At 43.2% G+C, this 26,081-nt stretch overlaps 1 protein-coding gene across 28 annotated transcripts in view; it reads right to left on the bottom strand.

Annotated features, from left to right (window-relative positions):
• The window catches only part of MAP4K4 (mitogen-activated protein kinase kinase kinase kinase 4), a 249,378-nt gene that overhangs the window by 79,508 nt on the left and 143,789 nt on the right, over positions 1 to 26,081 (bottom strand). For all 28 annotated transcript variants that reach the window (XM_065423695.1, XM_065423699.1, XM_065423694.1 and 25 more), the window contains exons 4-7: positions 11,457 to 11,582; positions 5,431 to 5,541; positions 2,742 to 2,832; positions 472 to 602 (exon numbers count right to left, since the gene is read on the bottom strand). In XM_065423695.1, coding sequence (XP_065279767.1) covers positions 472 to 602; positions 2,742 to 2,832; positions 5,431 to 5,541; positions 11,457 to 11,582 — 459 coding nt within the window. The remainder of the gene's footprint in view (positions 1 to 471; positions 603 to 2,741; positions 2,833 to 5,430; positions 5,542 to 11,456; positions 11,583 to 26,081) is intronic.

The following is a 26,081-nucleotide window of genomic DNA, read 5'->3' as shown; positions in this document are numbered from 1 at the left end:
TTCTTGTTAGACTCTTTCTACACCATTTTTTACTGTGCCTAGCACAAAGGGATCCCTGTCCCTGACTGAGGCTCTTAGGAGCTACTGCAGTACAAGTTACAAATACAGGGAAACCTGTGTGGTTTGAGCATTGGCCTGCTAAACCCAGGGTTGTGAGTTCAATCCTTGAAGGGGCCATTTAGGGATCTGGGGCAAAAATCTGTCTGGGGATTAGCCCTGCTTTGAGCAGGGGGTTGGACTAGATGACCTCCTGAGGTCCCTTTCAACCCTGACATTCTATGATTCTACAGTGTTATTAATTATGATCATCTAGTACCGATCTGTTCTTTGTACTCACGTTATACAGATTTACCTTTACAAGAAATCACTCTCACAACCATACACAGAGACAAATATAAGAGCTGCCTTCACTCATGGTTATTAGACACTAGATATCACTATATTATTACTGTGTGAACAGGACTTTCTTACTCTGTAATCATAAGTAGCATCTGGATTTTCATCACAGGCAATAACTTCTGGAGCCATCCAGTATGGGGTTCCAATAAATGTGTTTCTCCTGCCAACCGTCCTGTCCAGCTGAGCACTAACACCAAAATCCACTGTGGGTGGAAAAAAGATTAAAATAAAATAAGAGGGGGGAAAACATGCTGCGATTACTTCTCTACGATAATTTGGAAAATAAACCCATGTGGAAGATCCATGTGGGAGAGCCATGTTCAGGAGAAACCATTAATGTTAATACTCAGACTTGCCAGTGTCCTCAGGCATCAGACCACGAAAGTCAGGAGAAAGAACAAAACACAACTAGCTCTTCAGGACCTCTCACTGGGCTGCCAGTGCAGTCTTCCCATTATCTGTGGAGCTCCCTTTCCATAGCAGAGAAAACGAATGCAAACATATTGTCTTGGGGGCAGAGGGAGACTTGCTATCTCCATTAATCATAAGACAGGGTGTCTTGGCTTATCCAGAGCAACCCTGCTTTCCACAGATGCTCTCATGGTGTGGCAGCACCACCAGGTCAGATGGGCCACCATTTGGTCCTCCACTCTCTCTGCCCAAAATTTAGGAGAGAAAATCAAGCACTGCTCACAGGGACTGCTTCCTGTCCTAACACATGTGAATGAGGCACAGTGGGATGCAAATGCGGAGCGCAGTTCAAAAGGTACTAATTTGGGGCTCATCTACACACAGCTTTTGCAGTTACTGATTAATTAAATTGATAGAAAAACAATTTTATTAAATTGATGCAACTGCCCTTGCACAGACATGGTTATACTGGTTTAACTGTTTTGGTAGGTGTAAATGTAATGCACCAAACTATATAGATACAAACCCCTTCATATGGTATGACTACATCCGTATTAGGCAGTGTTTCTCAAACTGGGGCCACCGCTTGTGTAGAGAAAGCCCCTGGAGGGCTGGGCCGGGCTGTTTACCTGCCCCGTCCACAGGTCCGACCGATCGTGGCTCCCACTGGCCGCGGTTCGCCGCTCCAGGCCAATGGGGGCTGCTGGAAGCAGCATGGGCCGAGGGGCGTACTGGCCGCCGCTTCCAGCAGCTCCCATTGTCCTGGAGCAGCGAACCGCGGCCAGTGGGAGCCGCGATCGGCCGGACCTGCGGACGGGGCAGGTAAACAAACCAGCCCGGCCCGCCGGGGGCTTTCCCTACATAAGCGGCGGCCCCAGTTTGAGAAACACTGGTATTAGGTGTGCACTTATTTAACTAAATCTGTTTTTCTACCAATTTAGCTAAATCAGTGCAAAACCTGTGTAGACAAGCCCTATTGAACCAACAGTATAGGAGCTGCTGTGTCCTGCTTAGAAGACCAAGGAATGGGTAGCTCCCCGGAGCACTTCCATCCCAGCAGACAAGGCATCTTTCAGAGTTCCACCTAAAAGGAAGGTGTGGGCTGGGCGGGAGGTCCTGAACTTGGGTCTATATTTCACCAAAAGAAAGGTGGCAACCTTACGGTACAACAAACACACAACATTAAAATGTGTAGTAACTTAAAGAGGCAAAATAAATCAGCATGGAAGCGTCCCCCCCATGTGGAGCCTGGCGGACGAGTATCAAAACAAACATGTAGTTAAACCTCAATATGTATAAACCACTAACTACACAGTACATGTCTGAGAAATTAAATTTGTAAGTGGTTGGGGATAGGGATAAAAGAACAGATCTCATGTGAACTCCTCTGTCTAGAACAGAAGTGGACAGGAACGATAATAGCTTCAAATGTTCCAAACGGGCATTCCAGGGCTGGACCCAACTTAGACTTTCTGCCTCAGACCAATTGTGAGTGCTGTACACATTACGCAGATGTTTGGGTCTGTCACCTGAGCAGCCAACACTTCTTTAACTGAACGCAGATACAAAAAGATACCCACCACGTCCTAATTTTGTGCCATTGGCTTCTAAGCCCAAATTCAATGGAAGCAGAACCAATTCTGGCCCTAAGCTGACCTGTAGAGTCATACAAAGAATAAGTGAAGGACATGGAGTAATCCATCCACTGATTTTGGTATGAGAGCCAACAATCTCCAGCAACAACCGCAAGAATCCCTGCATTCCTTGAGAGACGGGGAGGGAATAAGGCCAGTGTCCTGACTCAGACTGCAGCAATGACACAGGATATATTACTGTACTAAAGAGCATGCCACACTCCTAAGAGATCAAATAAAGTTAGGGAACATGCAAAAAACAAACGAACCAGGAAGTGAACATGCTTGCCTACTTACCAAGCTTCACCTCTGCATTTTCTGTTAACAATACATTCTGCCCTTTGATGTCCCGGTGAATCACATGGTGGGCATGAAGATGTGCCAATCCCTTCATTTAAAAAAGGAAGACAACTAGGTTTAGGCTCTTAGCTTTGCAGCAACAATCTCATAAAAAGTCTGAGTTGACACAGACAACATACTTAATTAGTTACCCTGGGAGATGTTTTAAAAAGAGCCCACACCGTTCTCCAGTGGCTCTTGGGGTCCTGTCCTGAATGCATGAAACATGATCCACAGTAGACTTCTAGCAATGTGCCACCCGCCTACATTTTCATAAGCTAGCAGGGAGGAAGGCCTCAGGTTGTGCACATACTGTACACAAATAAAGTCCAACAAATGCTTTTTAGCTGTAGCTTTTAGGGAATTTTAGATTACATGAAGTTTCAATGCAATGAAATTGGAGTTCAGTCACACACAGAGTCACCCTTAGAAGAACAGGAATGTAGCGTGGGAAATGAACCAACCCACCTATATTTTAATGTGAGATAGCTCACAAGAAGAAAAGGGGGTACACAATTTATGTTTGGGGATAAAAGGATACTGGCAACAGACAACTGCACACGTGCAAAGTTACAGTTCTGTTGTTTAGCCTCCATACATCTGATCTCTGATCATTCTCCTTCAAAACAGACCACATTAAAAAAAAGAGCATTTTATACTGTCCAAAGGAAACAAAACCTACTGGCAGATGGTGCTTTTTGTGGATACAGCACCTGGTTGCATGCCCCAAAGCATCACACTGCACAAGTCCTGTGGAGGGGGGGAGGAGTAAGACGTATGTGGTATTTTACGGTCTACTGCAATTTGTGGAGCAACGAACAAACGTCTCAGCAACTGACTTGATTTTGGTTTCTCTCCAGCAATCAGTTTGGAAAATTATACTCTCTAGTGGCATCATCTTGCTTGCTCATGCTCCCCTCACATATTTTTATTTTTTTAACTTTACAGTTACAGAAGGTTAAAAGAGCAGTAAGTTGCTGTAAAACAGTATTTTCTAACACATGTTCTTCATTAAATACTCATTGACCAGTTTGGCTAGTCTTTTTTTAAACCATTAGTAAGTATGACAAACAATACAGTTTGGAACTCCTCCTTGCAGAGGTTACGAGCTAATGCTATGAATGTTTAATGTCCTTGACATCATCTGCTGGGCATTAACACTAAGGTTAAATTTGTTTCCTGTGAAAATTAAGGCTTCTGGTTGCCCTGGCTTGGCACAACAATCTGCAAAGCCTCATGCCACACTGCACCAGCCAGGGAGATAGTCATGTGTTCTCACCTCTTTACATCCAATCATATGAAAAAGTCCATGTGTGTTTGGGATGGAATAAGAGGACAGAGAAAGGTCAAAGACTAGTTACTTCTTTCAATTCAAATTTTGAACAGTTGCCCCACCACCACCTGGCATACGCTCCCCTAGGTTTTCACTTGCACAAATCCTTAGCCCACTAGCCCATCTAACTTTCATTCTCTTTATTATACACTGAATGTGGCTTCACATCCTTACCCGATGGGGACCTAGAATGTGCATAACATTGTATGCTGCACTTCAGAAAGAATTTACATACAGTCTCATAAGTGTTGCAGAGCAAATATAACTTTAACATTGGTCAAGCTAAATGTTACAATACTGAAGTCAGTTATCCATGTGACTAAAATACAGCTGCCATCGGGTATTCATGTCACCCACATTCCTATTTGCTAGTAAACAAGAATAAAAAATGTGCCCAAATGCCCAACAGCAGCACTTTGCACCATCGCTCAGAGTTCAGGCAGGAAGCCAAGATTCTTCTTTTGCTCCCTCATCTCCCCCAAAATCACTCCGCTAGAAGTGTACAAATGCACAGTGGACAAATGTGGATTCCAGAAGCAATGATTTACGTAAGGACCACTTATGCTTTTCTTTAACATAATTCCCTTAACTACAGGGATTATTACTGGAGCAATTCTATTCACATACCGTACTGAGGGTAAGGTTGTGAGGGTTTTTGCTTTTTAAAATAACCATGGAAAGCTGGACCAGTTTTACTCAGCGTAGCAATCAAATGCCAAATCAAGAGACACTATTCACTTGTACCAGCTGGAAATTAAACTTGAAAAGTAACGAACCCAAAACCTCCATTTTTCAAACTACTGTAGATGGCAGCCATCTTTCAAAAAAGTACAATTACTTAGTACTGTACTCCAGTAATAGAGGTGCCTAATTGAACACACCAGTTTGCATTCTGCCTTACGTGTGATTTCGGAACAGATTCATGTGTAAACATTAAGAGTAGGATTTTCAAAGGCATGCAGTATTGGCCTCACTCAACTCCCACCGGCTTCAAGAGGAACGGAGGTAATGCCAGTACTGAGCACTTCTGAAAGTGTCAGCCTAAATCTCATTTTTTATTATGTTATTGTTGGTATTGAGGTGTTATATTAGTCAGTGCGCTACAGCGATATGGAAAACGGTTCTCAAACTCTAAACTGGTTTCCTATGACACAGTTCTCCACTTTTCAGCAAGATTGCCATTATACTACACAGCAGCTATTTGAGGCTTTTATTCGTAGAAGCTCAACCTAGACATCATTCTTAGGTTGTACCTGTGTTAGTACAGAAATAGGATTGTATTTTTTCCCAGACACACTAGACTATCCTCCTCACCCTGAGAATCTCTCTGGAGATATACGCTATCCAGTCTTCTTTTAGAGTGTTCCCTTTTGTGTTCTTCACAAGGTCCGTGATAGAGCCTGCTCCACAAAATTCCATAACAAGCTGCAAAAGAAACATAAGGACAAAGCCAGTATTAAGCAAAAAACTCACACCTGCGTACAGCAGCAAAAGAGCTAAGGGTATGGGCGCAGTGATGTTCGGTACAATGCTCATGTCACACAAAGACAACGGTCACATTTAATGTCTCCACATGGAGAGTGGAGCCAAACCAAATGTCTCTATTATGACATATAGTACCCCCTTGCTATAATGAACCCCTGGGGATCCAAGTCATTTTTTCAGTATAGCCAGGGGTTGGTTATAGTGAAAGGAGGAGAAAAAGCTCCTCCGGCACGGGGCTGCGGTGGGGAGAGAGCGCTCCTTCAGCCCCAGGGAGGAGTGCACTGCAGGACCCCACCGTAACCTTGGGCTGGAGGAGCTGTCAGGCCCTCCCCTCCTCCTGCAGCCCTGAGGCAGGAGGAGCTCTCAGCCCCGCCACCACAGCGGGCAGGGCTGGAGGTGGAATCCAGGGACCATGTTTGCTATAGCCCAAGGTTCACTATTGCGAAGGGTATTCTACCGAGTGCCTACTGTATATGGAATATGTCTCATATTAGTTAGCTCATCTTCAATGGCTGATTTATTCATTGTAATTTGATGCTGGGCATCTGGATTTTCTCAATTAACAGCATTGCTCAACAAGCCTAGTGCTAAAGAGTTAAACTGATCACACCATCACATCCGTCTCTCTCCGCAGTTTCCATGTATTTACAAGGGTCAGGAACAGCTATTGGTTTTGCATGCACATTTGTACCTCAGCTTCCTGAGGGGCTGGATACTATTACCCAAAGCAAACTCAAATGAAAACATTTAACATTAAAATATTTTCTACTTGTCCAAGCACTAAAAACCAACTTCCCTCTGTTCAGAACACCCTTAGAGATTTCCAATATTTGATTTAGAAACTAACAGATTTAAGGTATGCTGATTCTAAAACATGTGCATGCCTGTCTTACATCTCTCGCACTACTGAAAGCTAGATTCATTCCTAGGCACTACATGTTTTAACTAAACATAACTGTACACACATTGAAAGTATCTTACAAGGCTCAATTTACTGTACGCTGTACAATACTTAACTGTATTTTAAATACTTGTCAGTTATCAGGGCACAGAATGAAAATGTTACCGTTAAGGGGAGAATAATGCAATGTAGATGGTGCTGATAATGCAGATGGGTGATGCTGTGGACATCCCATAAGCATTAAAGAAAAGAGAAATCATAGGTGCTGGTTTATTTTTAAGGCAACATTCTCTTCCTGCTCAGTATCTCTGCTTCATTAGCAGGAAATGTGTTACTATCCAGCTGGGAAAGGAGAAAGTTACTTATCACAGAATCATAGAAATAGGGCTTGAAAGGACCTTTAGAAGTCATCAAGTCCAGCCCCCTGCACTGAGGTAGGACCATGTTTACGTAGACCATCCCTGACACACATTTGTCTAACCTGTTTTTAAAAACCTCCAATGATGGGGATTCCACAACATCCCTTTGAAGCCTATTCCAGACCTCAACTACCCTTATAGTTAGGAAGTTTTCCCTAACACCTAACCTAAATCTCCCTTGCTCCAGATTAAGCCCATTACTTCTTGTCCTACCTTCAGAGCACATGGAAAACAACTGATCACAGTCCTCTTTCAGCAGCCCATAATATATTTGAAGACTGTTATCATGGCCCCCATCAGTTTTCTTTTCTCAAGACTAAACATGTCCAGTTTTTTTAACCTTTCCTCATAGGTCAGGTTTTCTAAACCTTTGGTAATTTTTGTTGCTCTCCTCTGGACTCTCTTCAATTTATCCACATCTTTCCTAAAGTGTGGTGCTGAGAATTGGACACTACTACAGCTGAGGCCTTACTAGCACAGAATAGAGTGGGACAATTACCTCCCATGTCCTACATACAACCCTTCTATTAAAACACACCCAAAATTATTTTAGTCTTTTTTTGCAACTGCTTCATATTGTTGACTCATATTCAATTGGTGATCCACTATGAACCCCAGACCCTTTTCAGCAATCCTACCACCTACCCAGTTATTCTCCATTTTGTAATTATGCATTTGATTTTTCCTTCCTAAGTGAAGTACTTTGCACTTGTCTTTATTGCATTTCAGATCAAGTCTCCAATTTGTCAAGGTTGTTTTGAATTCTAATCCTGTCCTCGAAAGTGCCTGCAACGCCTCCCAGCTAGGTGTCATCTGCAAATTTAATAAGTATGCTCTCCCCTCCATCTTCCAAGTCACTAATGAAAACATTGAATAGTAGCAACCCTGGACTGACCCGTGGGCCCAATTAGATACGCCCTCCCAGTCTGACAGAAAACCATCGATAACTAAGGCTGTGAGCCGGTCACAGAAGTCACAGATTCTGTGACTTTCTGCGACCTCCGTGAAATTCTGCAGCTGCAGGGGCCACTGTGGCTGATCCCACGGCCCCCCCAGAGCTGGCTTCGGGGACCACCTCAGCAGCAGGGACCCCCCAGAGCAGCGGGGCCCTGGGGCAGCTAAGGTTTAGTCAGGGATGTTTATATTAAAAGTCATGGACAGGTCATGGGCTGTGAATTTTTGTTTATTGCCCGTGACCTGTCCATGACTTTTACTAAAAATACCCATGACTAAATCTTAGCCTTATTGATAACTGCTCTGAGTACGGTCTTTCAAACAGTTGGGCACCAACCTTGTAGTAATTTCATCTAGACCAGGGATTCTCAAACTTCATTGCACCACGACCCCCTTCCGACAACAATAATTACTACACGACCCCAGGAGGGGGGACCGAAGCCTGAGTCCGCCTGATTCTCACTGTCCTGTGCGGGGGAGACGGAGCCAAAGCCTGAGCCCCATTGCCCTGGGCGGGGAAGGGGTCAAAGCTGAAGCCCAAGCCTGTAACCCTCAGGCTTCAGCTTTGGCCCCCGGCGGCAGGACTCGGACTTCAGCCCTGAGCCCCAGCAAATCTAAGCCAGCCCTGGCAACCCCTGTTAAAATGTGGTCCCGACCCACTTTGGGGTCCCAACCCACAGCTTGAGAACCACTGATCTAGACAGCATTTCCCTAGTTTGCTTATAAGAATATCTGTGGGACTGTGTCAAAGGCCTTACAAAAACCAATATATATCACAGCTACTGCTCCTCCGCATTCCCCTCTCCCCCCCCAAAAAATCCAGTAAAGGTGGTTTGTCATGATTTGTTTTTGACAGATCCATGCTGGCTATTCCTTAAAACCCCATTATCCTTTAAGTGTTCACCAACTGATTGTTTAATAATTTGTTCCAGTATCTTTTGACGTATCAAAGTTAGGCTGACTCCTCTATAATTCCCTGGGTCCTCTTGGTTCCTCTCTTTAAAGATAGATACTGTGTTTGCCCTTCTGCCTTCCTTTGAGACCCCACTCGTCCTCTGTGAGTTCTCAAAGATAACGGTCCTGAGACTGCTTTAGCTACTCCTAAAGTATCCTTGGATAAATTTCATCAGGCCCTGCCGACTTGAATACATCTAACTTATCTAAATATTGTTTAACCTGTTATTTCCTTATTTTAGCTTGCGTTACTTCCCCCCTTGTTGTTAATATTGTGTTGAGTATCTAGTCATCATTAACCTTTTTAGTGAGGACTGAAGGAAAACAGGCTTCTTGATATGATCAGTTATTAACTCTCCTCCTCTGTTATGCCCTGTTCTGCCTTTGTAACAACACTACAGGGGTATAGTGTTGATAGGTTTGAAATGCTATTAACTTGAAACATGCTGGGGAAAATTAGAAAACACAAATATGAAGGATATTAGGCATTTATGGAGTGTAAGGCCTAGTGTGATACACTTGATTTTTAGTTATCCAAAGTAGGCCTCAGGACTTAACCACAAGTCATAAGTTGTACCTTCTCATTCTGCAAACAAACAAGTTGATAGCAGAAAAACAGATACACTGCATGCCTGCAAACTTACCTTGAAATAACAGGACAGTTGGGGGCTTTTGCAATATTTTGTAACATAGTAACTAGGCATCTAGACTGCCCTGATATATATATGATTTAGTAAGAAACTGATTGACACAAATTGCTGAGGTCAGTGATCAGAATTATAATTATGGTTATCTGGAATACCACATAAATAATGGGCAGAAATAAAGGTTATGATGATCTAGGAAAGGGTCAAATATGGGCATGTATCTGAAAGGTCACATAAAGGATGGGTATAAAAAGATCTGACTTTGTTCCCTAAATTTTGGGTGCATCAGGTTCCTGAAACAGTAGCAACTGGTTCATGACCTGCTTTCTTTTGATGTACTCCACTGACTGAATTCTTCCGGCTTTGTTCTACATAATATTTAAGGATATGTGAGTTTGCTATCAATCCTAAAACCTATTTCTCTGTATGTGTTATGCTGTTCGGTTATATTAATGAGCTGACTTATTTGGATGTTAAGTAAAGCTTATTTTTACGTTTATCATCTCTGTTGTCGGTCACATCAATCCAGGAACGAACAACAAACTTCTGTGTAGCCGCCTGAAAGGGAAGAACCTGTGCTAAAGAATTAACAATCCTAGTATACACACTAGCAATAATTGATCAGGCTACAGGACCTATACTTTACTTCATCTTTCTCTTGCTCCTAATGTATTTAAAGAATCTTTTAGGTCCCTTACTAGGCGTAACTCATTAATTATTATTATTATTATTTCTTCTTCTTCTCCTTCTTCTTCAAGCCCTTCTGATTTTCTCCCTACATGCTAGTTATATCCTTTTGTACTCCTCCTTAGCAATTTGTCCATGTTTCCATTTTTTTTTTAATAGGATTCCTTTTTGACTTTCAGGTCATTAAAGATCTGCTGATGGAGCCATATTGGCCTTACTATTCTTCCCATTTTTCCTTTGCAACTGCATAGTTTGCAGTTGTGCCTTTAATATTGTCTCCTTGACAAACTGGCAGTTATCCTGAACTTCTTTATCCATTTGCTTCCCATACCTCTTTACCTATCAGTTCTCGGAGTTTGTTGAAGTCTGCTTTTTTGAAGTCCATTGTCCTTATTCTGCTGCTCTCAGTCCCTCCTTTCCTTAGAATAATGAAATCTACTATTCCAAAATCACTTTCACCCAAATTGCCTTCCACCTTCATATTCATTACCAGTTCCTCCCTGTTGACCAGAATCGAGTCAAAAACGGCTGTCCCCCTGGTTACTTCCTCCACTTTCTGAAACAAAAGATTGTCCCCTATATATTTCAAGAACCTACCGGAAATTTTGTGTTTTGCCATATTACTTTTCCAACAGTTGTCTGGATAGTTTAAGTTCCCCATTACTACCAGGTCTTATGTTTTAAATATTTCTGTTGTTTGTTCTAAGAATGCCTCATTCACCTCCTCTTCCTGATTTGGTGGTCTAAGTACACACCTACCAGGACGTCACCCCTATTTATTTTTTACCCCTTTATCTTTACCAAGATACTTTCAACTGGTCTACTTCTCACCTCCTTCTGGACCTCAGCACAAGTGTATATATACTTCGTGTTCAATGCAACTCTTCCCCTTTTTATCCTGTCTGTCCTTGCTGAACAAGCCATACCCTTCTATACCAATTATCCAGTCATGAGACTTATCCCATCAAGTCTCTGATACACCAAATAAGTCATAATTTAGCTTACATTCTAATACTTTCAGGTCTTCCTGCATATTCTGCATACTCCTTGTGTACAGACATCTAAGATTTTCATGGTGAATTAAACACTACATAGCGAATTAAACATTAATAGCAAATTTTAGCTTGATTTTCTTGTTAAGGCTGCACAATCAGCCTGGGTGATTTATAATAAAACAACCTTCATAAAACACCACATTTCATAATGTTGTTTTCCCAATATGATCTTTCTGTTGTCCTCAAATTACAACCAAGGGGAAAAGCCTATGAGCATGCTGGGGAAACATCAGCTTACCCACAATTGGTCATCATGTCCTGGGGGACTTTTCTTAATGAAAGCACCGTAATAAGTTGCAATGTTTCTATGATGCGAATATTTCTTTAGCATATTTATCTCCAGTTTGATTTCTTCTTCTTCATCCTTTCGAACAAAACAAAAAGCACATATTTTATATGACAAATACATTATTTATCTCCTCTCTCACATGCATGGATAGATATAAGGGAAAGTTCCATTTATATCAGCAGCATGATCAGTAAACACAATCTGGCTTCATGCCACAGAACTTCAGTGCTTATTGGGAAGATTATCTGAAACAAACATTTATTCTCCAGAACTTCAGTAATGCTGAAAAGAAATAAATGACTGAAAAGATATACACGCAACTGATTTCAATTCCATGAAAAATTCCTACAAGTAGTGTTTTGAAACAAGAGTGTTTTGGAAAAACCAGAAGGGTTCACTTAACAAAAGTAATAGTAAGTAGGACAGTATCTCTCTTCAAAGTTATTATAAGCATAGAATTTTTTTTTTTAAATTAAACTTGCTGACAAGCCTTCCAATGTGACCCGCAGAAGGCAACTCAAAACTAGAATGGATAAAAAACCCCACCCTGAATTGGGAGGGTTATGGGGGGATTTTCCCCTTCTTGAAACATTTTTAAAGTTGAAAAAAAAAATTGACCAGTTATATTTAAATCTCACTGAGCAGGTTTTCACAGTTGAAGTGTGCTTTCAGGAGTGGGTTGGATGGGAGCACATCTTTTGCAAAGAGCAGCAGACAAAGTGAGTCTGCATCAGGAAGACAACTTGGGAACTGAGGAAGTTGTCTCACTTATGTGAATGAGTCATTTGCACTGCTCGTTAGAGTTCGCTCCTGCTCCATATGGCCGTAGAGGAAGAGCATGGCTGGGAGTCCAGCATGTAAACAGGATACTGTACACAAAGACAGAGGAAGGGGTTTCACTCCCTTGGTCAAGCATTCCTGCCCAGGCGAAGAAAGGCATCTGGTTTTCTCCAGACCCAAACTGAGCAGAATAAGAGGTTTTCTACAACAGATAACAGTACATTTAGCAAATCATTGATTTTTTGATTCAGTAGCTGAACCAAAAAAAAAAAATTGTTTTGTTTGAAACCAAAACTAAATGTTTTTCATTTTTTGCGAAGCAAAAACACTAAAAACATTTGCTTGGGGTGAATGAATATTTTGAATATTGTTTCAAAGCGACATTTAAAAAAATCTGATTTGAAACCAAGTGTCAAACTGGCTCATTTTGACATTTCCAAAATTTGTTTTCAAGGTTTTTCCTTGCACAAAACGTATTCAAACTGAATTCAACCCAAATTTACAAATAGTTTGGAACTCCAAAAATGCATTTCCAGGCAAAATTCCAACCCAAATGTAATCCAGCTCTACACATAATGCCTTAGAGGCAGCTAAAACCTGGGGGCTGGAAAGGGTTTAAAGTACAGGTAGGGTACGTGATCTGGGAGGAGTAGAGTGGCTTTGGGGGTGAGAAGCAGAACACATGCAGGGTGAAAGTACACCTCTACCTCGATATAACGCGACCCGATATAACACGAATTCGGATATAATGCGGTAAAGCAGTGCGCCGGGGGGGGGTGCGTGAGGGGGGCCGCGCACTCCAGTGGATCAAAGCAAGTTCAATATAATGCGGTTTCACCTATAACGCGGTAAGATTTTTTTTGACTCCTGAGGGTCCTGAGCTGGGAGTGGGGGAGACCGGAAGGGGCAGTCCCTCGGGCGGAAGGGGCGGGGCTGGGGTTCCAGCGGCGATTTAAAGGACCCGGGGCTCCAGCTGCTGGTGCGGTAGCAGTGGCCGGGAGCCCCAGGCCCTTTAAATCACTGCCAGAGCCCCATGGTAGTGTTAGCGAAGGCCAGGAGCCCTGGGGCTGTGGCAACAATTTAAAGGCAACATCATCAGCGGCCCAGCCGGTACGGTTGGCTGTGTACCGGCTCTTACCGGTACGCTGTACCGGACCGGACCAGCTTACTTTCACCTCTGAACACATGGCTGGAGGCAGTATGCCTGTCTATGGAGGGAATGTTAGGAAGGAAGAGGGGCTCGAAACCTACTAGTGAGGAGAAACACCAGGTATGCTCCTATCCCAACCAACAATAACCATGGAGTCCCTTTAATAGACTGGGGGTGGCCAAACTGCAGCTCTCGAGCCACATGCAGCTCTTTTACAGTTCAAGTGCAGCTCGCGGAGCCTCCCCATTGCCCCCACCATTCTCTGCCCAGATTGGGGGGTGCGGGGGGAAGACTTCTGCCCTGTGGCAGGGGGTGGGACTAGGGGCTTCTGCCAGAGACGACTGATGCCTACCGGGGGGAGGGTGGGCACAATTTAAAGGCTCCCACCCAACAGCTTGAATCATCCCCCTTCCCCACGCTGGCATGACCCCCTCTTACCCTCAGCGGCCCCTCCCTGCAGCTCACAGGTGTTAGTTCCACATGAAGAGGCAGCAGCAAACAGCAGGGAGCTGCAAGGAGGTGCTGCTGCTTTAGCACCTCGAACAGGGCTCTCCCTACTGCTCCCAGCTGTTTGCCACTGGCTCTCCCCACAGCCGCAGCTCCCAGCTTGCTGGCTCCAGCAATTGTTGTGCAGAGGAGGCCTGGTGGCACCAAAAGACCGAGCGGGGCCAGCAAACCCTAGCAAAAATCTGAGGGAGCACATGGGGTTACATGCCCCCCCCCACACACACACACACATTGCCTCTGGCTTCTGCCGAGCGGGGAGGGGGGTCTCGGGGCTTCAGCTCCACAGGATGCACCTGCCGGGGCTCGGGGCTTCGCAGGAGTGGGGCTGAAGCCCCAAGCCTGGGCAGGCACCTCTCACAGGGCTGAAGCCCCAAGACTCCCCTCCCTGAAGGGCTGAAGCCACTAGCCCCACCACCCCGCAGTGGAGCTGAAGCCCTGAGCCCCGGCAGGCACGCCCTGGCTCTTGAACTTCTGAAGATAGTTGCATGTGGCTGGGAGGATCAGTAAGTTTGGCCACCCTGTAATAGAACAAGACAATGGGTGGCCTAGCTTTGTTGGTCTCAATCACTTTGCATTCTATTGCACCTCAAATGTACAGGGGAAAGACACGTGTAATGAGAAACTAAAGCCTCAGTTCGACCGGAGGGCAAGCTCATCAACATCCCAGCAAAACTGTTGATTCTTCCACAGTATCAGCAACTGATATGGGGGAAATTCTAAACAGTAAATTTCTTTGCAATCTGTAAAATGCCTAATAGTAAAGTATACCATTCACAACACGTGCAGGTGTCAGGTAACAGAACACTAGCTAAATATTAACCACATTGCTTTAGTTTTTTTCTTAGCATAAAAGAAACACCCACTGCTCTAAACAAAAAGTAATTACTTTACACGTAAACTGTGTCCTCCATATTAATCTATTTTAATTATTAATCTGGAAGAACCCCAAATGCACCACAATTAACCTGTTTTTATCTTTTCTTTAAGTTTTCTTTTTTAAAGATGTTTTGTAAGTGCTGGGTATGTTTAGAACATTGTATAAAATATTAAAATGACATGGTGAATCAGAGTCCTCTATAAACATTGTTCCTGAGAAAGAACAATCATTTCGTCATTTCTAACTATGAGGCATGATGTTTGAAGTAACTGGACTCATCTGCTATTTGGCGTGACTTCTGATGCATCAAAAGTTCTTTTGTATTCTTTTGTCAAATCCACAAAAACACAACAAACCTTGAACTATAATGGACAGGCCATGCTGAAGGCTGGTCACACATATTTATGGTCTTAGGCAAAAAGACATTGCTTACAAAGGATATATTTCTCAAAAATAGTATTTAAAAATACTCCTAAGTAGTGCAGGTCTCAGTCCTGCTCACAATGACCATAACAGGAACAGGACTGGACCCACAGAGCTATGGTCGGGGTTTCCGTTCCGTCTAGTAGGTTTTAGGAGTAAATCTAGTGAATTTTAGAATTTTAGAATGACAAAAGGAAGGCTGATAGAACTGGATAAATCTAGCAGAGTGCAGCACACAATGCACTGTCAGTTATCCCATTCCCATGAAGTTGTGTCAATGTACCTCAGTCCCTGACCAGCAGCAGCCCTGCTTTTCCATGTCTGGGCCTCTTTCTTAATAATAACCACCAATCATAATTCAATACGACAAACTGTTAGACTAGTTTCTAAGGGACATTTGTCCACATCCCAAAAGAAAGACCGTACCATATGGTTTCCATCAAATTTGAACTCTGGATTACAGAGGTGAACGACTCTGGTGCTCTTAGCGTCACCAAATCTTCAAAGAGGACTCAATTTTTCCGCCCACTTAAATCAATAACCTAGTATGTCATTAAATTATTTCTTTTTTGGTGAGTTCACTGTTGGAACTGATTCTTTATACTCAGACTAGTGCCCCCTAACCACTTGAGATATACTATATAGGCAGCTCAACCTAGCAACTTAGGAATTTGTGACTTCGGTCTTTAAAGCTGACAACCAAGTTACTCTAATCTTCCATTATATTTCATAATTTTTGTCTATTATATTAATATTAATTTATATTAACTAATTACACACACAAAAGAGAAAGACGCAATAACAATGAAAGATAACAAAAAGTATGGAGTCGCTAATTTATGGTAAATTAGTTCAGCAAGTGTAAGTCTGAAAGATATCGACTTGCCTAGCAATATCACAGGTTTGTTTGTTTTTTAAATGTGACAAAGGCCTTCCAAAATCTGTCCAGAAATAATAAGACCAATTCTACCTGCTAACAAACCTATATTTTTCTGTTTGTTGAATATTTAAAATATGTTGGAATAAAAATAAAAAATAATAAACTTTTCTTCCATTGGCCTGAAGGGATAAACAACTAAAATGGGGTATCATACATCAATTAAACAGATAAGAACAGGTACTACACTTTGCTCCTGGGGGAATTCTGTGCCACTGTGCATGTGCAGAATTTATGTCCCCCACAGATTTCTTTGCTTCCCCGCAGAAAAATGACTTTCTGACAGGGAAGAAAGGGGAAGCCACAAGAGCTGTCATGCGCCCCTCCCCAGCAGTATGTTTTGGGTGCCCAGGGCAGCCAGCAGAGAGGTAAATCACTGTGGGGCAGGAGGCGGGACTGCGGAAGATGCTGCTCCCTACCCTGAGCTGGGTTCAGCTGCTAGTCCTGGGGAGGACAGGACTTCCTCTTCCCCTGTGCACGGCATCTGGGGCTGGGTCAGACCCACCCTCTGATTTCTCCCCCAGCTGCAGGAAGTTCTGCAAACTCTCTCTCTCACACACACACACACACCCCTTCCTGTACTCATTGTTCCTCAGCTGCAGGGGGAGGGATCCCTGTACAGGGATCTGCTCCCCCATCCACCTAACCCCTGTGCATCCAGACCCCCTCATACTCAGACCCTCCTGCCGATCCTCAACCCCCCTGCACTCAGAACCCCACTCCCCTTGCACCTGGACCACCCTGAGGAGCCACCCATACCTCCACCCCACCAAGCCTCAATCAGCCGCACCTGGATCCCCACCCCACTGAGCCCCACTCCCCCAGCATCTGGACACACACACCCCTCGAGCCCTCCACACCCAAACCCCCCTGCTGAGCTCTATCCCCCCCCCCACATCCAGACCTTCCCCCCCGCAGCTGAGCCCCAACCACCTTCACCTGGACCCCACTGCAGAGTCCCATTACCGTTGGATCCAGAACCCCCTAACAAGCCCCTGCGCATCCAGATCCCCCACACACTTGGTTCCCCCACTGAGCCGCCCACACCCAGATTGCCCCACACAGAACCCTCTCAACCCACACCTGGATCCCCACACACTGAGACCCTCCACACTTGTATCCTGCCTTGCTGAGCCTGCCTGGCCACAGTTGGTGCACCTGGCACGGAAGGGCAGGGCCCTGGCGGTGTTTCTGCTGCAGGCCCAGTCCATGCGCTGTGTCAGCATTGGGTGCAGCCTCACCACTGAGTCTGTGTCTGGGTTGGGGCGAGCTGTACAGTGATCTCCCACCTCTGTGCAGCCAGTGGCCTGTGCTCCCCAATGCCATGCTGGAGCCTCCACATTTATTTGACAAATAAAATTTGCAGAATTTTAAAACACTGTGCACAATTTTTTTTAATTTTTTGGCGCAGAATGCCCTCAGGAGTAGAATATCATTAAAAACAATCAAGTACCGTTTAAGGCAAAAAATACATAACCATTTAACTATATTTGCTTACTTGAATCTTAATTCTGAGCATTACAGTTTTTTGAACCCAAGGATTAATGTGTCAGCCTTTAGGTTTAAATCATTCTTTGGCTGCAAGTACAGTAAAACCTGCCCTTAGAGACCACTTGTAAAGAGAGACCACTGTCACGAGCACCTACTTGCAGAGGCCACGGAACACCTCCGCTCTCTGGTGTGCTAACTTCCATGAGTGGTCGCTCTTGGCAGGTTTTACTGTAGTACGTACTTAGACCCCAATACTGCAAGTTGTTACAATGCGTAAGCGTTTGCTAGATTGGGACCTTAGACTGTAAACTCTACAAGGCAGGGACTGCGTATGTTTGAACAATGCCTAGCAGAAAAATGGGACTAAGGTTTCTAGGCGCTATGGCAATACAAATAATAGTACGAAAATGGGGTGGTCTCGTTAGCAGATCTGGTTGCTAATTTTCTGACTAAATGTTTCATCAGAAAATGCTGATTTGTCACAAGTGAAATTGTCCAGGGGAAAGGATCACTTTTGAGCAATCTCCTGATTATAAAACTTTCCACTTTGACATTTTTGAAATGAAAAGTTCCATTTTCCAGTTCATGACTTTTCATTTTGAAATTTTAGTTTATTTATATTAAACAAGGTTAAAAATAAGAAAATGCCAAAATCTAAATGAAATGTTTTGATTGACCCAATCCAAAAATATTTTTTTGGTTTAATCAATTCATGAAATTTTTTGAGATTGATTGTCACTATTAGATGGGGAAAAACTTGGAAGTCTCGAAAGCTCTCACAGGACAGGAAAACTATTTCCCACCCAGCACTACTCATTAACGCACGCTTCACTGAAAGGGTATTTTGTAACATGACTGGCAACATCTGCCCAGAAAAGACCTGGGGCTGGAACAGAAAGGTTGTTGTATGTTAGGTTTAAGGTGCATTGAAAGCTGGCACTCCAGCCTACACTATCTTCCATGCACCGTTACTACTATTCTGTCAATTTCCAGAGACCACTGGTCACAAAGACAAAGAGTAAGTTTAAAATGATTGCGGAGAGAAAGTATCCCTCTCAGGAAGAAATACAAGGCTACATCCTATTCCTTGGAAGGCAGAGGCAGCTGGTAAGCCCCACTTAGTGATTTTATGCAGCTGGCACCAATTACCACTGTAGGCCATTATCAGTGATACAAACTCCCATAGAAACATTCTTTGTCTCTGCCTGCGATACCACTGCTCTAAGTGTTTTCACTTATACATTCACCAGCTGTTTGTGACAGAATGTCTGATTACTAGTAATTTTTGCAGTAAGCTATATTTTTGTAAGGGCTGCATGATTAAATCAAGTGGATTCCTCTCCAGTTTTCATTATTTAACTACAGATATTACTTTAATATTTTAAGGCCATTTAGTATCTCTAGGAATTTCTAAATATAGTCATTCTAACAAAGGACCTTGCCTGTAAATTGACTAGTGGTTACAACAGTAGTTATGCTGAGATCCAACACAATACAGTAATACCATTTCTCAAGATTTAAACTCATATACATCACAAATAAACAGAATTCAGACTATTATCTGTAATAGTGCCATCTGGCGGCCACCGTATACCTTGCACTTGGAAATTACAAAAGTTTTTGTTCCCTTCCCAACAGATACTCTGTGTGTTAAATGCATTATTAGCACACCCAATAGATATGTAACAGTACTTCTCACTAGACACAGAGCAATGCGATAATCAGCTAATGTAATTGTAACGGGTTGGATCACAGAAACCCCCTTGGGAGCTGCCACCTAATGTGCCAAGACCATCTCTGCTCCTGTTTTCCCTGCCAGCTCAGGACTCCAGTACCCTGTCTTGCTGAGCCAGACATTCCCGTCTGCTCCAACAAAGACCCAGGGTCTGAATTACTTGCCCCAAAGCTGCAGGTTTACCTGAAAGCAGCTCACAGAAGTTCGCCCTCTATAACACTGATAGAGAGATATGCACAGTTATTTGCTCCCCCCGGTATTAATACATACTCTGAGTTAATTAATAAGTAAAAAGTGATTTTATTAAATACAGAAAGTAGGATTTAAGTGGTTCCATGTAGTAACAGACAGAACAAAGTAAGGTCACCAAGCAAAATAAAATAAAATGCGCAAATCTATGTCTAATCAAACTGAATACAGATCATCTCACCCTCAGAGATGCTTTAGGACGTTTTTTCCTCAGACTGGACACCTTCCAGGCCTGGGCACAATTCTTTCCCCTGGTACAGCTCTTGTTCCAGCTCAGGTGGTAGCTAGGGGATTCTTCATGATGGCTCCTCTCCCCCTCTTTGTTCTGTTCCACCCCTTTATATATATCTTTTGCATAAGGCGGGAACCCTTTGTCCCTCTGGGTTTCCACCCCCCTCACTGGAAAAGCACCAGGTTAAAGATGGATTCCAGTTCAGGTGACATGATCACATGTCACTGCAAGACTTCATTACCCACTTGCCAGCACACACGTACACAGGAAAACTTACAGGTAAAACACAGCCATCTGCAGACAATGGTCCTGGTTAATGGGAGTCATCAAGATTCCAAACCACCATTAATGGCCCACACTTTGCATAATTACAATAGGCCCTCAGAGTTATATTTCATATTTCTAGTTTTCGATACAAGAGTGGTACATTTATACAAATAGGATGATCACACTCAGTAGATTATAAGCTTTGTAATGATACCTTACAAGAGACCTTTTGCATGAAGCATATCCCAGTTACATTATATTCACTTATTAGCATATTCTTATAAAACCATATTGACTGCACATCATCACAGTAATTATTTAAATTAGCTATTTTTAAGGGGTGGCATATCTGAACACAATGCGACTAGAATAAAACCCACCAAATGCAAGTAGCTAGAACAGATCAACATGAAGAACTGCGCTGGACAGCTAAACTCTGCAGGTTCAAAGATCTTTTCTAGAGGTATTTTCAGAATTAATACAACATGTCTGCTTCACTTTTTAAATAAATAACAATAAAAGGTGAAGAAACCACCAGGAGCAATAAGCATTTAGTGGACACTGTCTTCCAAAAACATTGATTGCGGTATGTGACTTCCTGAGCATCTTGCTAAGGCCCAGCGTTGTGCAGCTGACCTACAAGGGAGAGCTGCACAGCAATTACCGTTGCCTCAGAAACCACCCACTGAGCTGTCCTATGTTTTGATTCTATGCTCCTAAGACCGGGGAAAAACTAAAATATTTTCAAAACACCCTGCATGTTATGGCAATACCTGATCTATGCAGTGAATGATAAACCATATCCATGCAATCCTGCCCACAAACCAAAACTGCTTCAACATGCATCACTTGATATCATCGTCACAGCAGGACAATGGCAACGCACTGGCCTAGTGTCCTGGATGGACTGCAGAAAATAAGAATATTCTTGCTATTGCAAAACCCGTGCTTCACTGGAACTGGCCAGGACACTAGGACCGCTCTTCACAACCATATGCCTGGGCACCTTTTTGCTTCAAGTTTCTACCAAATGGGTTAAAAATACACAGCTGCATTCAAAACAGAGGGGGGCTTTTCTACCATTGGGACAGTGTTCTCTTTACTGTGTGCTGAGGGTAGAGTTCGAGGCAGCCATTGCAGAGCAAATGAGTTGAAAACTCCTGCTTTACATCCACAGCCTCACTGATAGCATTGCAAGTGAAAGGTAACTGCACAAGGGAGTATGACAGATGGTTATGGTTTTAAAAGGATTTTCAGCAATGCCTGAAGCAGCCTGTGCAAGCAGCACTGTGTGAACACAGGCTGGAACCGTTTGCCCGAAAATAGGAGCCAAAACCACTTAAAAAGACAATACTCATTTGTTGTCTCCCTAAAAGGACTTCCTCCCCTAATCTCTATGTCTAGGACATTCCCTCTTTCATCTCATTCTGCCTCTGGCACCTTTATTACTCACTGCATGACTTGCATTAAGGCCACAACTGAAAGAAGCTATGTAATGTCAGGGGTGCATTGCAACTGACTTTATTAAGACAAAGACACTACAGTATTTGCTGAGGGCAACCACGAAAGCAACCCCTCAGGGCAAACCCCTTCAAAATATTTCCTAGGTTGGTGCCCTGATTCTTGGTCATGGTTACTTAATGTTTTACTTCTCAAATGCATATTTATCTCATCTGTAGAATTTCATTGTCCATCTTCATCACATCTGTATTATTTACACATTTGATAACAAACTAGCCTTTAACTTTCTTGAGCTCCCACAAAATGTGGAGTGTTCAGTACTCTTCTTACATTACCATTACTTTGCATCACCATTACTTGTATTAAAAATATTTGCTCTTGCTCTAGAATCATATTTCAGATCTTCAGACCTACACGATTAAAGGAAAATTCTAGCTACAGGATGTAAAAAACAAGACTGCAACACAAATGAAATAAAGAACTGATTTTCCTATATGGGGGACCACTGACAAAAAGAGATGTGGTTGCCATAAAGAAAGATTTTCTTGTGCAAAAACAAAAAAGTGAGGCAGCGTTTCTGTCCTCAGAGGAAGGCCAGCTTTGACGCAGAAGTAAGCTGGGAAGACTAAACATGTTAGTGTACATTGTTGTTTCATGTCACACACAAAAATATATTAAAGAAAAGTTCATGTGGAAAAGTGAAGCACCCATGTCAGGAAATGAAAATGTTGGTGTAACCTTAGCTCTGGCTAGGGTTGCCAACTTTCTAATCACACAAAACCGAACACCCCTTCCCCGAGTCCCCGCCCCCTGTTCACTAGGAGCTGGACCTGCTGCTGGCCGCTTCCGGGGCGCAGCGCGGTGCTAGGACAGGTAGGAACTAGCCTGCCTTAGACCCGCAGCACCACCAACCAGACTTTTAACGGCCCAGTCAGCGGTGCTGACCGGAGCCGCCAGGGTCCCTTTTCGACCGGGCGTTCCGGTCGAAAACCAGACACCTGGCATCCCTAGCTCTGGCCTTGTGCATGCATTATGATATTCTATAACTAAACAAGTACATTAAAAATCATTTCCACAAGACAGCCGACTCATTCAGTGTACAGGATACACTCAGCGAACAAGTCACACAGAGCTCAGGGAACAAGGTTAAATAGATATTTTTCTCCTTACTGTTCAAAGTATGGCCCCATGTATCATATGCTATAGCCATCCAACTCATCCAGTGAATGAAGCAATGGTTTGGCACATTCCGGCTTTACTCACTACAGTCTTGCCTCATTCACCATCCAGCATCTGCCATGAATGAGGCAGAAACTATGAAAACCAAAAAAAGTATATGATCATGCAATCAAAGATGGTATCAGAATGCACACCATCAAAAAGGCAGAGTTAAGGCTGTGTGGGCAAACTAACGTTGCCATTTTCTGTGCTTTATTTAGTAGCCTTATTTTGGGGGAGGTGAGGTTGGAGGGGAGGGGCTGAAATGGTATGGAATTTTTTAAAGAAAAATTATAGTCCACTATGTGTAATTATTTGTTAGACAGCAATGAAGAGGCTCTGTACTGCAATTCATGGAGCCATGTGAAATGCGAAACCCACTTCTCCTTCCCCACTGGCAGCATGACTGCTCATTAACTATGCCAACACAGTCCTGTACATGTTAGTTTCAGCACAACTGTGAGTGGTAAGGGGCTGACAGCCATGGCACGGATATCGTCCATCTTTAGAAAATGTCATCTTCCCAATGACAATCCACTAACATGGAGTGTCTGCTGTGTTCTTGGTTGGCCACATTTAGGGCTTACAAGTCCATTCAGTCTCCATACCTAATCAACCCATGCTCTCTCTTTGCAGACTTCAGTATCCTTTGGGTGCCAACCATGATGGTTGGTGCAATGCTGACACTTAGCCACTAACAAGTGGATTGAAATACCAACCCTTTTCTCAACGGCCACCAAATAGCCATTGGAGGACTCACTGAGAGGTTGATTACTACTAACCTCAGCTGACTTCAAAACCACAGACTGGAGGCGAAATAGCTTTGTATGACATTGCTAATCCCTTTGGCCATCCAGCTCCAAAAAGTCTGATCGGGCTTTAATTAAGCAAATACTCCTCACTAATATGTCTACACTAGCACTTTTTTTGGAAAAACTTTTGTCGTTCAGGGTTGTAAAAAAACCACACCCCTGACCGACATAAGTTACACGAACAGAAGTGCCGGTGCAGACAGCGCTATGTCAGCGGGAGATGCTCTCCTGCCACCATAGCTACCGCCGCTCATTTGCAGTGGTTTAATTATGCCAGCAGGAGAGCTCTCCCGTCGGCATAAAGCAGCTACACAGGAGACCGTACAGCTGCGTTGGTGCAGCCGTGCCACTGTAAGGTCTCCAATGCAGACATAGCCTAAAACATTGCGACGGCTCTGTTTCTCCTTTAAGTGCCTCAAAGTGCAAAGGTAACGCTGACAAATGGGGTGTCGTGTTAGAAAAATGGCTTTAAAAAATAAAAACACACTTAAAACATTTTGTTTCCCGTCTGGCAAACCACTTAAAGAGTAACACTTCACTTAACACACACTATGAAGAAACAAATTTAACACTTTAAAAAAAAAAAAAAGAAGAAGTCCTATTGAGGTAAACTGCCAGACAAAACAATGTCTAATACACTGCTAGCAAGTCTCCAAACATCTAGGTAACAGGTTGGTGTCGCTAACAGCCATGTTTAATACTGACTGTGTGTGACCTGCACACACACCCTGGTTTATACCCAAAGAGGAAAGTTTCACATACGGAGCCAAGCTGTAACCACCACGGGCTCCTTAGCCAAGGACTAGCTTGAGACCATAAGTAGCCTTATTCAAAATAGGATTTCTTTAATGAAGTAGCCAGGATATGTAAATTATTAATAAAATGCACCTCAAAATCTGCACACCTCTCTACAAACATAACTAAGGGACACAGTGAGTAAGTGCACTTACCAAGAGTCTTAACTTAAAAGTAATCTCAGCCCCTTTTTGGATGCTCTGGTCCAATATCATGCCAAATTTTGAGTTTTTGATTAAAAATTCAATTTTCAATAGCCCCTGGAAATGTCTTTAACATTTCATCAATATTCTCCCCCGCCCAAAAAAACCCCCAAACCCCACAGCAATTACAAACAGTCTTTAAAATTTCAATTACATTCTTTTATCTTTTTTGACCACAAGCAGCATTTAGTAAGAACAATTCCTCCCGGCTTATGTTGCAATAGCATCTATACGACAAGGTCAGGGCTGGGGGGGACACTGTATAATAAGCACTATACAAACACATGGGAAGATGCCATCCTTGCCCGCAAGAGGCTACCATCCAAGAAATGGGTTAGTGGCTGTGGTGTTGTGTAGAAGTTGACTGCTCTGCCTTTTGACTTTCTGTGTGCTCTCACACAGGACTGCAGGAAGGGACACTGTGGCTGTGCAGAAGCCCTGACACTTTTCCTTGGGAGGAGTGTCTCTCATTGCAAACGGTAAAAGTGAGCCTGCAACTGATGTCAGAACAGATCCACCATTGGTGCCCTTTTGTCTTCTTCTGTGGCCTGACTGAAGCCTTCTGTCAAGAGACACCTTCGAGAAAAAAGTTAAAGAGCTGAACTAGTCTGTGTGAATGAACTATGTGGCATAACGGAAGCAATTATAAAAAAAAGACAGGCTGAGAGCAGCTCCGCTGGAGCAAAGATTTCTGCTCGAATTGCTTGTTCTCATAAGAAAAGGATCCATGTACGTAACCCTGAAGGTTACAGAAGCAGGAAGGAACACATCTTCTAGCTCAGCACTGTATTTTATCTTTAGAATCTGTTTGTACTTGGAAAATTAACCATTAAAAGGGAAAACCATTATAGAATGATTTACAACTGAGTGACAAGATGATTATTATATCAGTCTAGTATAATTATTAGACCTAATCACTCAAGTTATAATTTACCCGCAGACAATCAAGTCACTTGATTCACTGCTAACATTTTCTTCAGCATATACTAGGTACTGCTGATGCAGACAAGACACACACTATCCCAGTCAGTGACAATAAACGTGGCCATCAGAGAAACGTATTCAGGGATGGCAGTCCATGTCAAGTTTAACCTTATGTTTGTGCATACCCATCAGCACGGTGGACGACAAGAACAGTGCTGAAGAGGTTTTTATCCTGTACCAGACTGAGAACAGCTGGTAAGGTAGGTACATGAGATTGTACGCATGTACCTGCCTGCTAAGTATATAAATTGGTTGTTGAGGTTTTGCTTTCATTCGGTACATCTATACTGGGTTGCTAGAGATGTATTCAGGCTGTGTACTTTAGTGTACAAGTAAATGTGTTTGGCATTTCTCCATTATGTACAAAATCATTTTCATACAGCTGCCAGCAAGAGAGAACTATATTCTTGGACCAGATGTTTTTGGTATCAGTGCTGCCAAGCATGCATGGAA

This window comes from Emys orbicularis, chromosome 1, assembly GCF_028017835.1.
Source record: "Emys orbicularis isolate rEmyOrb1 chromosome 1, rEmyOrb1.hap1, whole genome shotgun sequence".
Classification (NCBI taxonomy): Eukaryota; Metazoa; Chordata; order Testudines; family Emydidae; genus Emys; species Emys orbicularis.
The sequence above is the reverse complement of the archived record's forward strand: the minus strand, read 5'-3'. Positions and strand labels throughout refer to the sequence as shown.